At 33.0% G+C, this 16,315-nt stretch overlaps 1 protein-coding gene across 3 annotated transcripts in view; it reads left to right on the top strand.

Moving 5' to 3' along the window:
* The window catches only part of LOC150110620 (pseudouridylate synthase 1 homolog), a 156,677-nt gene that overhangs the window by 79,488 nt on the left and 60,874 nt on the right, over window positions 1-16,315 (top strand). For all 3 annotated transcript variants that reach the window (XM_090395297.1, XM_090395278.1, XM_090395287.1), the window contains exon 7: window positions 6,817-6,862. In XM_090395297.1, coding sequence (XP_090251423.1) covers window positions 6,817-6,862 — 46 coding nt within the window. The remainder of the gene's footprint in view (window positions 1-6,816; window positions 6,863-16,315) is intronic.

The following is a 16,315-nucleotide window of genomic DNA, read 5'->3' as shown; positions in this document are numbered from 1 at the left end:
TGTGAGCAATTTATTATATCTGAGGCTGTTGTCATAAAAGGTCACAGGAGAAAAATACTGCAGTGCAGTTCATATATACTCTCTTGGTTTATATTCTATTATTTTAATGCGAACATTTGACATTTGCTGTTTGACTGAATATAGAAACAGTGTTTTTGTGACATTTTGTTGTAAACAGTGATGTGTTTGTGTGTCATTTGAGTAAGCATAGTAAAAGTAACAACATTTTTATTTATTCTCACAAAACTCTGTAAGCCTGTGTGGTATATAAGTATCAGTGTGGGGCAAGCTAATGAATTGGATTATTCAGAAACCCTGCTGTAGAGTAGAACCAAATGTAGAACTTTTGCAAGCACCTCCAAGCCTCCACTAAAAGAGAAACAGAGATGTTGTCCACCCAACTAGATTGGATGTTGTTATACTTCTTATTCAGACAGAGAGAGAGTAGCGTACAGAGTTGCTGATTCTAAAAGGACGTTGGCCAGTTGGGTACCACAGTCCTGTACATAGGTTGGTGTTGGATTGGTCTGAATAGTAATATACAATTGTTTGCTTATAGTACAAAGTTAGAATTGTGATGATGGATATTTCTGATACAGAATCCTTGCAGGCTGATCTGAGAAAACCAGTTCTCTAGCAGAGTAGAGAGAGTGAATGGCGATTTACTGTTGCTAAATGCAAGGTTAGACATTTTTGATTGAGGACATTGTAGGCAGGGTATTCTATTAATGGTAATTTGTTGCTGGTAATCAGTGAAACTGGAGAGCTTTGGTTGGTGGTGGATAGAGTTAAAGTTTAATCCACATCACTAAGGTGGTTAAGTCATCACATCTGATTGTAGTCACTATCACAGTTCAAGAGAACACTGGCACCTAGGAAGGGCCGTCTTAACAAGTTTGAGTACCGTGGGCTAAAAAAATTTGGCACCTTAATCACATTGGATTGAGCAATATTTAAATAATACATATAATTAATTAAATAACTTTCATTGCAAAAACTTTTATTTTAAAATATATTGACATTGCACATTTTTATTTAATTCAACAATATTTATAATATAATAAAGGTAGTTTATTAGTATTTATAAAAAATGCACACAATAGAAAAAAAGCTACTTGGTTCTTAAGCGCGATCAATGGCACCCCTGAGCTATAGCCCATTTAGCCCAATGGATAAGGAGGCACTGTTCCTAGGAATAAAAGGAAATTATTCCATCTATGCAGGGCTTTCATATTACCACATCTTGAATGCTGTGCTTAGTAGTCATGACATGGTCATATGAAACTAGTCTTGCTTTCAAAGGAGATAAAGAGAGTTAAAAAGATTCGGTAGCTGGTAACTAAGATGATATCATGGTGGAATTGTACATATGAGAATAGATTGAAGGAATGTGGTCTTCAAAGACTGAGTAATAGATGGAAAATGAGGAGATCTTACGAGTGAGATTTTAAAGCTCCTGGCAAGTGGAAAAAACTTAAGGTCATCCCTGAAAACTGAATAACAGCATGGTTAGGAAGTATAATTAGATCCAGCTTTTTTTGTGTGTGTGGTGATAGTATAGAACATGCTTACCAATTAATGTTGTGAATGCACCTTTGGCAAATGGTCTCTAAGAAAGAAATATAAGTATTTTGCACACTGTGTGGTTTGGAAGTGTTCTTAGTGAGTCCTGAATTCCTTGTAGGAGCTTGTGTTATAATAATAATTTACTTCCCATTCCAAATGGATTCTTTCTTTCATTCTCAACTGATGCAAAATGGACTGCTGCTTTATCTAAAAAAATATAATTTAATTTAGGTGGATTGAAATTAGAATGGAAACTCTTTGTCAATTGGTATACCTAGCTGCAATAAAATTTGAGCTGGCCTACTATAAACTAACTATTTATTCTCTTAAATGTACATTGGATTTATTTTATTTATTTATTTATTTTTATTTTTTTTTTCAGTGTTAGTTCCACTTGTGAAAGGATGTAACCAATAATACATTAGCTTTGTGGATGGACTGAGGTTAGATAATCTGAGAACCCTACTGGAGACCTAATTTGAAACTTTTTCAAGCCACTTCAGGCCCCATTAAATAGTATTATGATGAAATTTATCTACCACTTCAAAATATTCACATACATCCATGTACATGGCGAATTTAAATCCACAACTATTGGTTGGTTGGAGAACAGATATATTATCCATTCAGCCAGATCAGCATTGTTCTTTTCAAACTAATTGTTTTCTTGACTGACTGGTTTTGTTTGCTTGGTAAAGAGACTTGTGCTCAAATCCATCCTATGAGCAGAGGAATTTTTCAGACTTTTTTTCTTTTTTTTCCTAATGGGATAGGTTAGACAGCCTTAAACAGAGATAACAGAGTATCTGTCCTTTTGGAAACTCAAATTTTTCATTCTGAAAACAGGCAAACTATCCCATGAACAGATGTTACTGACATTGTAGACTATGGAGAAATTATTAACCTCCCAACCAGTTGGTGTGGATGAAATAGTCAGCTCTCCCTAGCTTTTTTCGTAGATCAAAACTTCATCGGCATTATGCCTTTTATCATGCCATTACTTTCCTCAGCTTTTAACATTATGGCTATTAGTGGATTAACTGTTCCTGAGTGACCTTTGTGTCCCCCCTGTCTTTACGTCTATTGTGTTGCTTAGAATTTCATTTACTGTCCTAAGTTATTTGCCCTTTTTTGCCTCTAAAATGATTTATTGTGTCTCTTCCCAAAAATTGAAACGAATTTCACATATGCGAAAAAAATCAATCCTGAAATGACCACCGATCAGTCTTTGCAATGAATCTATTTAGTGATAGTAAATTTGGTGTATTTTATTCTACAAATCAGTGCACCGAAAGAGTTGCACTGATTGTTCTTTCACTTTACTTATAATATAGAAACAATTTTTTTTGAATTTCTGAATTTTCAAATGTTTGCTTTGAAAATATTATGTCAAATATTTATATTTTTAAATAATATTTATTAAAATAAATATGTCCTTTTGCTTTTGTTTCTAGCCAAATCGTATTATATAGATCATCACATTTCAGTTTTAGAAACAATTTTTTGTTTAATACTTTAAGACAAAATAAAAAAAAAATGTTAAAATGCTAAATTGCATTACTCGGTTTCTGATTGTGAGTCTTTTTGGTATCAAAAATTTATATCCAAAGTTATTTTAGCAGTGATTCTTCGCCTTCATCTTTTATTTATTTATTTATTTATTTATTTGTATTATGCATATTACGATAATATCCTGTGCATATCCTCGTAGATATGTTGATAATATAATATGAAAAATATCATATACGGAATGATTCAAAATTTTTGCTCATTTTGAAGATTTTCTAATGCTTCCCCCCCCCCTCCTTATCCTGGAACTCAATTGCGTAACTACTCTAAATTTCTACAGGTTTGAAAGCTTTTCTAGACAGTATTCAAAATCTATTACTTCATTTTATCATTTTGACAAAAGATATGCGGCAATCAGATTGTACCGTGAAGCTTCTAATTCTGTACTATTTATTTGCAATCTAAAACCAGCTGTTGTACTGTCTGCTGAAATTGTGATTTAGAAATAATATGCTATGTTTTCACCATGCAAAATTGTTTATATGCATACCACACAAAAGAAAGTTCAGTAGTATTATTTTTGTTTGTTTTTCTTTAAAAAAATCTAAATATTACTTCTGCTGCTGCTGGAAGCTATTTCTGAAATAATCTACGTCTTATAAATACTTGGTAATATCCTCTTAGCTGGAGGAAAAGCTGAAGGCTTATTACTCTCAGTGCTATTGCGAAAGAAAAGGGAGAACACTAAAGTGCCTCAAGCTGTATTGCAGAATACATCAAGAATGTCTTGTTTCCTTTTCGATTGTTGATTACAGATATCCTAACAGAAATACTGACATTTCATTTATATGCTTATACATTATTTATGCCAAAATGATCAGTTTCACTTTTATTATCGAAAAATTAGAAATTATTTCATACAATTATCTTGAAAAAGAGGATTTGAATTATTTTCAAAGAAAAGGTGCATATGCATTTCATAATCTTCTTTTTTTTTGGGGGGGGGGGTATAGAACTAATCAATCTGTGGATATTTCAGAGAATTTATTTCATAAATCGTTCGCAAGACAACTGTTACAAACGTAAATCACTTGGGGAACATACCCATTCATTTTAGTGTAAAATAGTAGCAAAAGGTTCAGTTACTTTAGATATCTAATCTAGAAGAAAATGTTATGTCTGCTGATATTAGAATTTTACGTGAATAATTTTTCTGACTTGATTTCACCATTCATTATAATATAACTAATTTCCAGATTTTTTCCCTCCTGCAGACTCCATGTTATATGCCGTGATTTCTTCTTTGTACTACAAGGAAAAAAAAAATCAGATAGCAGAAGAAAAATATGTAGCATTTTCTTTACGACTGGCTGAATTTACAATGTTCTTTCTTTGTGTTTTGAAGAGAAAGTACAAATGACTTTTTTCTTACTATTTTTGCCATTATAACATCTGATTATAATTATAAGAGTGACATTTTACCGTTTTTCTCCCACACGAGAAACAGAAATAAGGTAGTAATAATGTAATAACATTGTTGATTCTGTCAAACTTCATTGTAGCAGAAATTTTTATTACAAAACTTTGTAATATTTATATATATATATATATATATATATATATATATATATATATATATATATATATATGTCTATATATGTAAATACATATATACATATGTATATATATATATATATATATATCTCCAAAATAAGAAATTTGGAACCCATATCACATCAATGTTGAGTGTTGGCAAGGTGAAAATGTTCACGTCATTATTTATATATTTCATTTATTAACTAGAGAGACTATTCCCAACCCCCTGTGTTCCGGACTGGTAGGCCGGTTTCCTTGAATTCTGATGACTCGAAAGGGGTTTCCTCCCCACGGCACCCAACCACCTGAGTTCGGACTGGCAGGCCTGTTCTCCTTGAATTCTGATGACTTGAAAAGGGGGTTCTCCCCTGGCAACTACGGTGCCCCCCCCCCCCCCCAGTTCTGGACTGGTAGACCGGTTCTCCTTCAATTCTGATAACTCGAATTTTGAAGACTCGAAAGGGGGTTCTGACTCCTTGCACTTAGGTTTGCCCCTGAGTGTCGAGTCTTCAAAAGGGGGACTCCTCCCCCCCGATGATATCCCTACTTCCCAGTTATCTGGGATATACCTGTATAGACTTATGCATGCTAAATGCTCATTTCCAAGTTTCTGATGTCTCCATGGTCCACTTATTTAATATACAGCATTTTTTTCATTACATAATAGCGGATATTGTACTGTTGTTTCTACTCTATATTAGAATGATGCCATTTTTTGTTTGTTTTGGCTTGTGCCCATGATTACTTTTAATCAGGTAAATATTTTGCAGATAGCAATTTTCCCATCTTCCATTTATTTGTTGAGCTCAAAGGCTTGTTACTCACAGTTACTTAGAAACCTGCTTACTGTTTATGATGGGGTAGTTCATCCATCTGCATTATCTCTTATTTCTTTAAATTGCATGTGTTCTTCTGGCCAGTATGCCTGTTTTTCAAGGTGAAAACCAGTTTTCAGGAGAGAGAAAAAAAAAATTCCTTCAGCCTCTGGATGAAATCGGATACTCCTTATGAAGGTTCCAGTATGAGACCATCATCCTGCTTGTGGGATGCTTTTGGAGGATTAATAAAATTCCATGTTTATTCTCATAAAAAAATAAAAATAAAAAAAAAAGCAAGCATGTTAGCAGTACACACAATGTCTTGTCCCAACTGGATGCAGGACCCCATTAATTTTTCCTGTAGTATTCCTAAAATTAATTTTAGTGTGATATTAACTAAAACATATTGAAGACTAATTAATATAATGTCTACTAACAGAATTGATCTTCATTGTTCATACCTCATAAAAGGATCTTTAGTATTTGAAGTGAGGAGAAAAGCTAAGTTTTATATTATGATATTATTTAATTTTGTTGTCTCTAAATGTTTAGAAATTTAGCCCTTTTCCTTATTTTCTTTGATTATAGAAATTGAGTCAGTATTAGTCTACAGTCAAGTACTTGGAAATCACTCTCTACAACATGATGTTTGCATTTAACCTTATGTTATGGTTGAACAAATGCATCATCTCTAAGTTTGTTATCCTATGATAACAATTTCAAGGATGTTCATTGAAAAGTTGGTTGATATCTCATCTGGTCTTTGCTATTAAAAGGGCATCAAATGTTTTTAATACTTGGGAGAGTAACCATCTAAGAACACATGATACCATCAGCATTTCAAATTTTTTTACTCTATAGTATAGTGTATCATATCTTATTATAATGGTATCATTATATGGTATTGAATTCACTCGCTGTAATAAACAAACAAAAAATCTTAATGTCACTGCTGTACTCAGTTAAATTCAGTATAAGTAGACCCTCTACTAGAACAAACTGTTTTTCTGATCCCTACAAGTTGCTTTTAGTGGTAGTAGGCATATGCTGTTTTTATACCTGTAACTAAGCTAACTAAAGTTAATTAATTACAAAAACAGTTTTGAAGCAACCTTTTTTAATCACCAAGCTCATTATTGGTGGGTTTGATAAGAAGCTCATGATAATGAAAATTTAATTATTTTGGACTAATCATATAGTTTTATCTTGTACATCCTTTGAGAGTATGTATCAGAAAATGGAGTATTTGTTAACTTTAACAATTAAGTATTCTTATAATAAAATTTGCTGTTGGTTGTGCATTGGCTTATTTATTTATTTAATTTAGAAAGGCAGAAGATCCAAGTTGCAGAAGATACATTATATCATGTGAGGTAAATTTCATTTTATGTTGAATGTTGATAACTATACTCTCAGTAAAACTGAATTTAAAAAAAAAAAAAAATAAAAATTATATATACTATATTTGCTAAATTATACTAACACCAATAATATCGAAAACAAAAAAGAAATAAGTATTTTTAATGAAAAAACTATAAACATGTGAGCATTCCTTTAACCTGAATGATAACTGACAACTCACTAACTTGTCATTGCCATACTTGTTTTATCCATTGCCATAGTCAATGTGTTCTGTATTGACAGAACATACTGAACTGCATTCCATTTGATTGCAAGCTATTAATTATACAGAAATTTTGATATATATTGTCTTTACATCTTGGTCAGTTTTTCAGTGGTGCTACTCTTTTAGATACCACAGCAATAGTGTCAGCAAATTACAGTTTTTGTGGAGTAACTCAGGAGGGGGGGGGGGAGTTCTGAGTGCAATTTTTTAATATCCAGTTAAGAAGTTTCTTTTGGTAAAAAGCTCCTTAATAATAAGAACAAAATTTATAAACAGGTAGAAGGTGCCTCTATGGATTCTCCCCTCTCATCCCCCCCCCCCAAATTTTTTATGGAATATTTTGAAAAACAAGCTCTTGACTCAACTCCTCTCAAACCTTCTGTCTAGTTAAGATATGTGAAAGTGTTCTTTATTTGGCCTCATGGTCCAGACACATTAGACTCTTTCATCTCTCTCACCTCAATAGTCTTCGCCCTAGAATCCAATTTACTATGGAAAAAGAAACTTATAATGGTCTAGTCTTTCTAGACATCTTGGTAATATGCCTACCTATTGGTGACTTTCTTTTCAGTATACAGGAAATTCATTCACACACTTTACTATCACTCCTCTCACCAATATAATTTTTCCCTTCTTTAAACAATGGAAGTAGTGCCTTCTTCTACCTGTCTACCAGAACATGCTATCACTGCTATTGACTTAACAGTTTGTTTGCCATCCCTATCCTGCTGTTTAAATGGAAAGTAAAAGATATCTATGGCAATAATCATTTTCCTGTGATATCCAATCCTACACAGACAACCATGTATTTCATCACTGATGTCATGATGGAAAATAAATCAAGGCTGACAGATATCTTTTCGTCATTACCAGAATTTGATTCTGCAATAGTCAGCTCCTTTCCTATCACAGAATGAATAATACAAACCACCACAACTACAGTACTGACGCTATCAAGTGGGTTTCCACTTTTCCCAAACCATGATAAATTCAGAATGTACAGTAGCCAAGAAAGCCCAAAACAAAACTTGGGGTATCTTCAGCAGATACCCCAACACAAAACTTGATTGCTTTCAGACAGCAATCTAAGCATGATTTCAGTTGACATCTTCTATTACCACAACAACGAACACCAAAGAGGTCTGAAACAAAATCCACAAAATGAAGGGAAAATATTCCATCTAATTCTTTGATCCTGGAACATAAGGTTCCCTGAATATTAATCGAAAACTTTTTATCAAAAGATAGTTTACCTAATGGCAAATCATCAAACAACAATTCACCATACAAAAATTCATTGAAAGCATAATTTTTTTTGTAAAATATAGTTTGTCATAACAATACCTAACATTAAGATGCAGATGACATAAGTAGGTGGTCATTGAGACTTAATAATTATTTTGTTGTATTTTAGAACATTATTCTGTAAGTGTACCTGTCATTTCATAGTGTGAATAGTTTTATCTACACAAAAAATTTTGTTCTAATTTTTGTGCTGCAATAATGGTCAGATTAAATTCTGACCATTATTGTTGTGAAAATTATAATTACAATCAATAAATTTCAATGTAAACATTTCATTTTTTTTCAAAGCAAATTATCAATATCATTTCAAAACTTTTTTTTTTTTGCAAAATTTTCCAGTAAAATTGAGACAATTGTATTCAAAACTGAACTGTGTAGACAGCTTCTTATATATTTCCCAAATCCTGAAGTATAAATTTCCACTAAGTTAAGAGTTTTTGCAATATATAATTTTAATGTGTTGTCACCCTTTGCAGCCCTCAAAATAGTTAAACCTGAAAATTGGAATAGTTCCACAAATATTTGTTAGTGTATTTACTTTCTACAATAGAATTGTTATAGATTATGTCAAAATATTGATATCTAGCCGCCCTCCCCCTTTAACAGAAACAATAAGCCTGTGTGCATGAGATATATATTTGAGACATGCTAAGGATCCTACATTGTGGTATATTTCTATCATCTGCAAGGACAAGATGCTGGATAGTCCTGTCCATTCTTCAAAAATACCTGTGGCATAAATGTAAACAACAAAATTACACAATAACAACAGTAATAAACTAATGAAAGTGCAGTCATTTCATACTGAAAATAACAGTACATTGTCAGTCTGTAGAAACAACAAGCAAATCAAAGAACAAGAATATAAGGTCCATGCAGCAATCAGTTTACCAATTAAAAATGGTTGCTGCAAGCTGAATATTAATAAATAATATTAAAACTATTTTTGATGTTTACATAAAATGAGAATCTCCCAAACTTTGGGGGTGGGGAGAAAGAGAGAGAATCATTCTGATTCAGGTTAGGGCAATGTGAAAGGGACATGGTCAACTGGGGATGGAATAAAAGATCAGATTTCATAATTGTAAGAAAGACAGTATGTATGTTTTCCTGATTGCTATAAATACAGGTCTAATTTCATGGAAGGTTTTTCTTTACATTACTGTATAAATGTCATCGAGAATATTTAATTTTCTCTGCAGTTATTGAAAGCACTTGGTGATTCACAAAGAAAGCATCCCTTTGTATGGTATATCACAGGAAGGGAGGATGCTTTGTCAGAAAGAAATGGGATAGGGGATTGAAGACTGGAAAGCATAGTGCTTTTAAAATCTGCATACCTTAATAAAGATATCTTTAAAATGGATGCAAAATTATTCTTATCAGTTTGAGTGGGGGGGAAAAGTTCCTTGTACATTCTAAAAAGTAATATAAATAATAAACTGGCAATTATAAGCAATGCAGTAGATTATAAATGAAATAGAGTTCTACATAATTCTGCTATTAATGTGTATTACAATATACAGTATCCATAGTGCAAGCCAAATGATAGGTTTTAAACTTGTAAATATTAATAAATTTTATTTATATTAAGCCAGATTTAAGAACTCCCCAAAGGGTATTAGCATTAATAAAATGTTTTTTGTATTATTGATGCATAGGCTGACCATATGTCTCGATTTGACCGGGACGGTCCTGGTTTGAAGGTCCTGTCCTGGCCGATTTGTGAATTGTTCTGGGAAAACATATTATTACTATTGCTATTGTGCATTATCATTAGTGGGAGGAAAGTAAAAATAGAAAAACCAATAAGTTTATAAAAATAACGATGCTGCAATGTGTAGTTGATCTGCATCAAGGCCTGTTTGATTGTGGCTAGACCACTACTAACTATGAAACTATGCACACACAGAATCTATACAGATGTGCCAATCACGTGTCCATGATATAGTATCATGCGTATTTACAATGCTGTTTGTCCATTCTAGTAGTGATTCAAGTACTATTCACGACATGAACTTGACGTGTGCCAAGAGTGTTTTGCTTTAGTTTATGTTAGAATTCTGCTTTGTTCCTATCCCTGTCATGCCTAAAAGGAATTGTAAGTTCACCGATGAACTACAAAAGGACTTTACTTTTCTTAAGAGATATTGTGATGAAGTTGATCAGGTGCGATCATTGTGCCTCAGTTTTCTCTGTAGCGCATGACGGGCGGTCAGACATTAAAGATCTTGAAAGTGCTAAGCATAAAGCTGATTTGTTAAAATAATCATTAATCTCATCAACATTCATAGACTAAAAACTAAGACCCGTGCTTAAATGTACAATTATTTTGATGCCAATTAAACAATTTAAGTTAAAAGTCAATATTAATATATTTGTCATACCAGTTATTGTCTTGTATAGAAGCATCCCAGTTTGGGAAAATCAAAATATGGTCAGCTTATTGATGCACCTTTTTTTTTTTATTCCCAAACATACTAAACCTATACTGTGTGAATAACGTTAAAATTCAAGATAATCAATGTAAGAATGTTAGCTATTCGACGTTGCACATTTTATAAACTCAAAGTTGTAGCACGAAACATAATTTCTGCATTCTTTTCAGCAAAAACAAAGGAACTAAATAAAATATTTCGGTAATTTTTAAGAAATAAGTGCTTTTTTTTTTTTTTTTTTCAGGAATAAAAAAATTTACTTCTAGGATTATCAGATGTCACAATTTTGAAGTAGTTACAACCTTTTTTTTTTTCTCATGCTTCCAAAATGAAATTCATGTTTATATCTCTTGTTAACAAATAAAATAACCAAAATGTAAAGCAAAAAAATTTAAGTATTGGAAGCAGATTTCTTATACAGAAAATGCAAAGTTAAAGGTTTAAGTGGTCTGAAGTCGTGACTTCTTTACAATATGATTAATCTTTTAAATAGCCCTGCCATGAAGCGATTAAAAGTCATTAATGCTAATTGCATGATAAACAGAAGCTATTAATGAAGTTTCCTTGAAAAATCAAACAGTAGTTAACTTATTTCATCCCTTTCATTCAGCTAGGCATTAGTAAATTTATGACTAATATCTCCAGGGATATTGTTTGAAATTAATGACCCTAAGACATTATTACTTGGTGAAGTTATTTACATCACAGATCTATATGTGAATCTTTATTTGTAAATCCATGTGTGTGTGTATTGGAAATTAAAAAATGTATTATATATCACACATATCAAACTCAAAGCAGATATGCTTTGTTATTAATTAATTTTGCCATAAAGCACATCTAAAATCATCTTCAGGCAACTTATACAGAAAATATACATGGAAAATAATGGCATCACAGTTATTCCAATAAAAACTGAAGTTATATTTCATAAGCAGATTTCACTCCACAGTTTTGTGTGTGTGTGTGTGTGTGTGTGTGTGTGTGTGTGTGTGTGTGTGTGTGTGTGTGTGTGTGTGTGTGATTGTCACCAGTGATAGGTTTTCTAAACTTATAAGACACAACATTTTTATGATCATTATAAAAACACAGTGTTGCAATGAAATAGTTTATATAATGGTAATTATTAATATCATGATATGTCTGACAGTGGGGAAAAAATCTCTTATCTGAATTAACTGGCTTAATTCAGATAAGAGATTTTGCTGGATTTTAAACCAGCATCTTCAGAGCACAACAAGTAACATTGACTATCGGAAATCAAATTGTGGACAAAAGACTATTTGTAGAGTTGCATTACCCATTTACAACTTGGAAGTTTTCTTTGCCTGTAAAGTAATGGTATACTGACATCACTGCTGCATGTTTGATATAAAGAGTGTATTTAGTTCTTACCTTAGTTATAGGGATTATCAAAACAGGTATCAAGTTGATCTATTTTGATTATACTAGAATATAATGGATGCTCATCCAAAAACAGTTGGGGATACTTTCAGGGAAAGTTTTGCCCAAGATTGCTAACATCCTCTTACATGCCTGAATTCCTGGTCATAAAAAGAAAATAAAAAACTATTAAATTCTTCTTATTGAATGGCCATAAGTTTATTTACAAGAGACCATTCAACAAAAAACTGAAATCTGCTTTACTTCAATATTAACCACTTGCAGGAGGACTTGACATCCATTATGAGGTCATCCAGTTCATGCCATACAGTGAGAGATGATTAAAGATCCCTCACCATATTCCATAGATCAACTGCTTTACTTATTCGATGGAAATTTTCTCTGAGATTGAATTTCTGGAATCCTGGCAAAAGGTAATCCAAGTAAGGATCCAGAAATACCAACATATTATTACCCAGTTGCTCCAAGTTTATGCAAAATCTTGGAAAAAAAATAGTTAACTTTCAATTTTTATGGTTTCTAAAGTACAACAATCCTTTTTCCAAGACAAAATTCACTTTCTGGATTCTGTTTAAAATGTTTATTAACTGGCTTATATTTTGCTGGATTTTCAACCATCATCTTCAGAGCACGACTGCTTGATACAGTACACATGGCATTGAGTAATGGGAAATCAAATTATGAACAAAAGACCTAAAGTCATACTTTAGCATGCTCTAATGTTGGGTTGAAGTTAATTTTAAAATGACTGTCTCCAAAATTTTTGGCAGATTAATGCAACCCATACTTGTGGAGGTTCAAGTGTAAAATAGCCATTGCCAACTCTAAAAATAGTCTTTCCAACTTGTAACAACTTCTGTGTAGCACATTGGTTTTCTTCCATCTAATTCTGCGAAAGGGAAGTTCTACAAGGCATTTCTGGCACCTATCCATTTGTCTGCTTTTCAGTATATGATTTCCTGAACAGAATTCTGTAATATATCTCAAAAGCAGCTATATTTTTCCTATCAGACTTCTTTATGTTCCAAGTCTCACATCCATAAGTCACTGTTGGAAAAACAGCTGCATCAAGAATCCTCGACTTTGTTCCTATAGCTAAGTCCATTCTTCCAGATTTTAGATGAAAATCTAAAATCTGACTTGTTTGAACCATTCCTAATCTTCTATCTTCTGAACAGCAATTCTTCACATTAATGATAGGTCCCAAGTACTTATACTTGCTGACTTCCTTAATTCTTTCTCTGTTAAGGTACACTGTTTCTTAGGAGCTTTCCTGTGTATATATTTCCTTTGAAAACCATGATTTTTGTCTTGTTAGGATTGAGTTGAACTCTTCTGTTAATGATCTCATTAACTTTGTCAAGGATTCGTCCTACTTCTTCCTTGCCATTATAAAGGAGTACTGCACTAATCTATCTTCCACATATCCTAATTCCTGGGTTAAACCCCTCCAATGCTAGACACATGATGTCTTCAGCATAGATGCTAACAGGTGAGGAGAAATTATGCAACCTTGCCTAACTCCCTTGTTAACCTGAAGCCAATCAGTTATTCAACACCTGTTCTTGCTGTGGCTTCATGCTCGCTGTACATAACTATCAACCTGATAACATGTTGAGAAAAAACTCGTTATTTTCGTTATCTCCCACAGTTTCATAATTAAGACCACAGTCACACAGTTTTGAACATCAAAAGCTTTGAAGTAGTCTATGAAACACATCACCATAGAGAGTCTAAATTCTTTATATTTTTCAATGATCTAAGGCAAAGGATCTGATCTCTGGCGCCCTTACCCTTCCTAAAACCAGCTTGCTCTTCTGGCATTTCTGCCTCAATCCTATTTAGAATGATCTTTAATAAAATCTTGCTTGCATGAGAGGTTAGACTAATAGTTCTTGCAATCCTTCATATCTCCCTTCTTGTGTAATAGTATGAAAACAGATTTCTTCCAGTCTCTAGGTCATGATCCTGTCTCCCATATCCTTGTAATCAATCTATGAAACACTGTGATTCCTCCATCTCCTGCGGTCTTAATTAACTCTTTTGAGATTACATCTGCTCCCAAGGCCTTATAGCTGTTAAACTATTTAATTGCTCTTTCAACCTCATGCCTAAGTGCTTTCAAGTTTCAAATTGAAATTTTCCTGATGAGAGGGCTTCTTCAAATTTTCCTTATCCTCCATGCTGTACAGTTCCTCACAGTACTTTTTCCATCTGTTTTTAATTTCTAGTTCTTCTGTTAGTACTGCTTCATTCTTGTCTTTGATGACATTTAATTTGGACTTAGATTTGTGCTTTAGATTATGAACTAAACAAAACATCATTTTATAATTATGCCTCCTCATTAGCATAAAAGTTTTCCTTATTATGATGTTCTGCCTGATGGCTTTTCTGACTTCTCTATGTAATCTCTCATGTTCTTCAGTCCTTGCGTCTTTTTGTTTCTTCAATCCTTTTGATCAGATCCCAAGTTGAATTTTGTATCTATTGGTCTCTTGCTCTTCTAATTGGCTTGACTTTTAAAGTTTCAGAGTTGCAGTCTTGCTTTGGCTCTTGCTAGCTGATGGTCAGTACCACAGTCTGCTCCAGGACAAGCATGCTTAATCAAAAATTCTTATCTTCCATTGTTGGAGAGCCAAGATGTAATCAGTCTGAACCTTGACTTATAAGCAGGTATTGGTAATGACTGATCTGTTAGCATGGGCAAATGCCAATAGTTTTTCACCATGGGTGTTACATTCACCCAGATTAAACCAAACATTCTGCACTCAGGCCTAACTCTCATGCTCTTTCCTTATTTTGCATTGAAGTCCCCTAAAATAAAACAGTCTGTAGATTTTCATAGAATTCCACACTATTCATCAGCCCTATCTATGTGGAGTGCAAAAACTACCACAATTGACACATTGGTAGGATGAGCCTTAAGTCTAATACAAAGTATCCTGTCATTAAGGATTATAACCAAGAAGAGCTCTTGCCAGAACTTTCCTCAGTACCACAGCTACCATATGATACTAAATAAACACCTAGCTTGCAATCCTTTTGAAATGACTTCCATTCCATCTGGACTCTGTAATTCCCATGAGTCAATTTTATACCTCTCCATCTCTTTACAGACAACATCAAAAGTACTCGTCTGTAGATCCCATGTGCCTGTAATAATGTAGCGAACTGCGCCATTTGTAGTAATTAAGATTGCACCCACCATTTTGTTATACGTTCTGTATTCTATTTTTCATACTTCCACTACCCTGCTTTGTCTTTGTTTTCTCTTTACTTAATTATTGTAAATGGTCAACTGCCTTAACTATCAGCTGCCACCATCTATTTATTTCTACTATATCTCATTTCCCGCACTATATTCTAACAAATTTATTTGTTTTACGACTACACCAGTTAGACTATATATTTAGTGTGAGAGTATAAGATCTTAAATCAAAGCAGATATTGTTTATATTCCCCGCTTATATATATCCTTACTTTAAACTAGTTGTGGCTTAATTATAAATCCCATAAACTTCTATCTTATGCAGGTTTGAATTTTTTAGGATAGTGTATTGACAGAATTAGTCCAATGTGTTGTTCACATACCATTTAATTCAAAAGGAATTATTTGCAGAATGATTCACATATATACACACAATGTCATTACAATACTCTTGCTAGTCTCAATTCTTTCTCATCTAATTCACAAACATTAACTGAATATAAAACATACTTTGGTTAAGCCTAATTCAACGTTAATATACAATATCTCATAAATATAGACACTTGTCATACATTATTGTTCAGTATTATAACTACTTACAATTATTGTTCAGTACATAATCTTTCAGATTAACCTTATGTTCACACATAAGTCTTCTTTTTGCCTTTCTTTCCGCTTGCTGACTCGTTCCTGTTTTCCCGCTAAATTTCTTCCTTCTCCGAGTTGCCGACTATGCCTTGCCCTATAGGACCCTTAACATTGCAGCAATGTACAGCTCCTTAAGACAAACGATGCTTCTCTTTCACTTCCGACAGCAAACTTGGCATGATGGGGACTCAGGTAA

Source organism: Typopeltis vanoorti, chromosome 1, assembly GCF_054136105.1.
Source record: "Typopeltis vanoorti isolate ZY-2024b chromosome 1, IOZ_Tvanoo_1.0, whole genome shotgun sequence".
NCBI classification, from domain to species: domain Eukaryota; kingdom Metazoa; phylum Arthropoda; class Arachnida; order Uropygi; family Thelyphonidae; genus Typopeltis; species Typopeltis vanoorti.
Note: the sequence above shows the minus strand (reverse complement) of the source record. Positions and strands in the feature narration are given on the sequence as shown.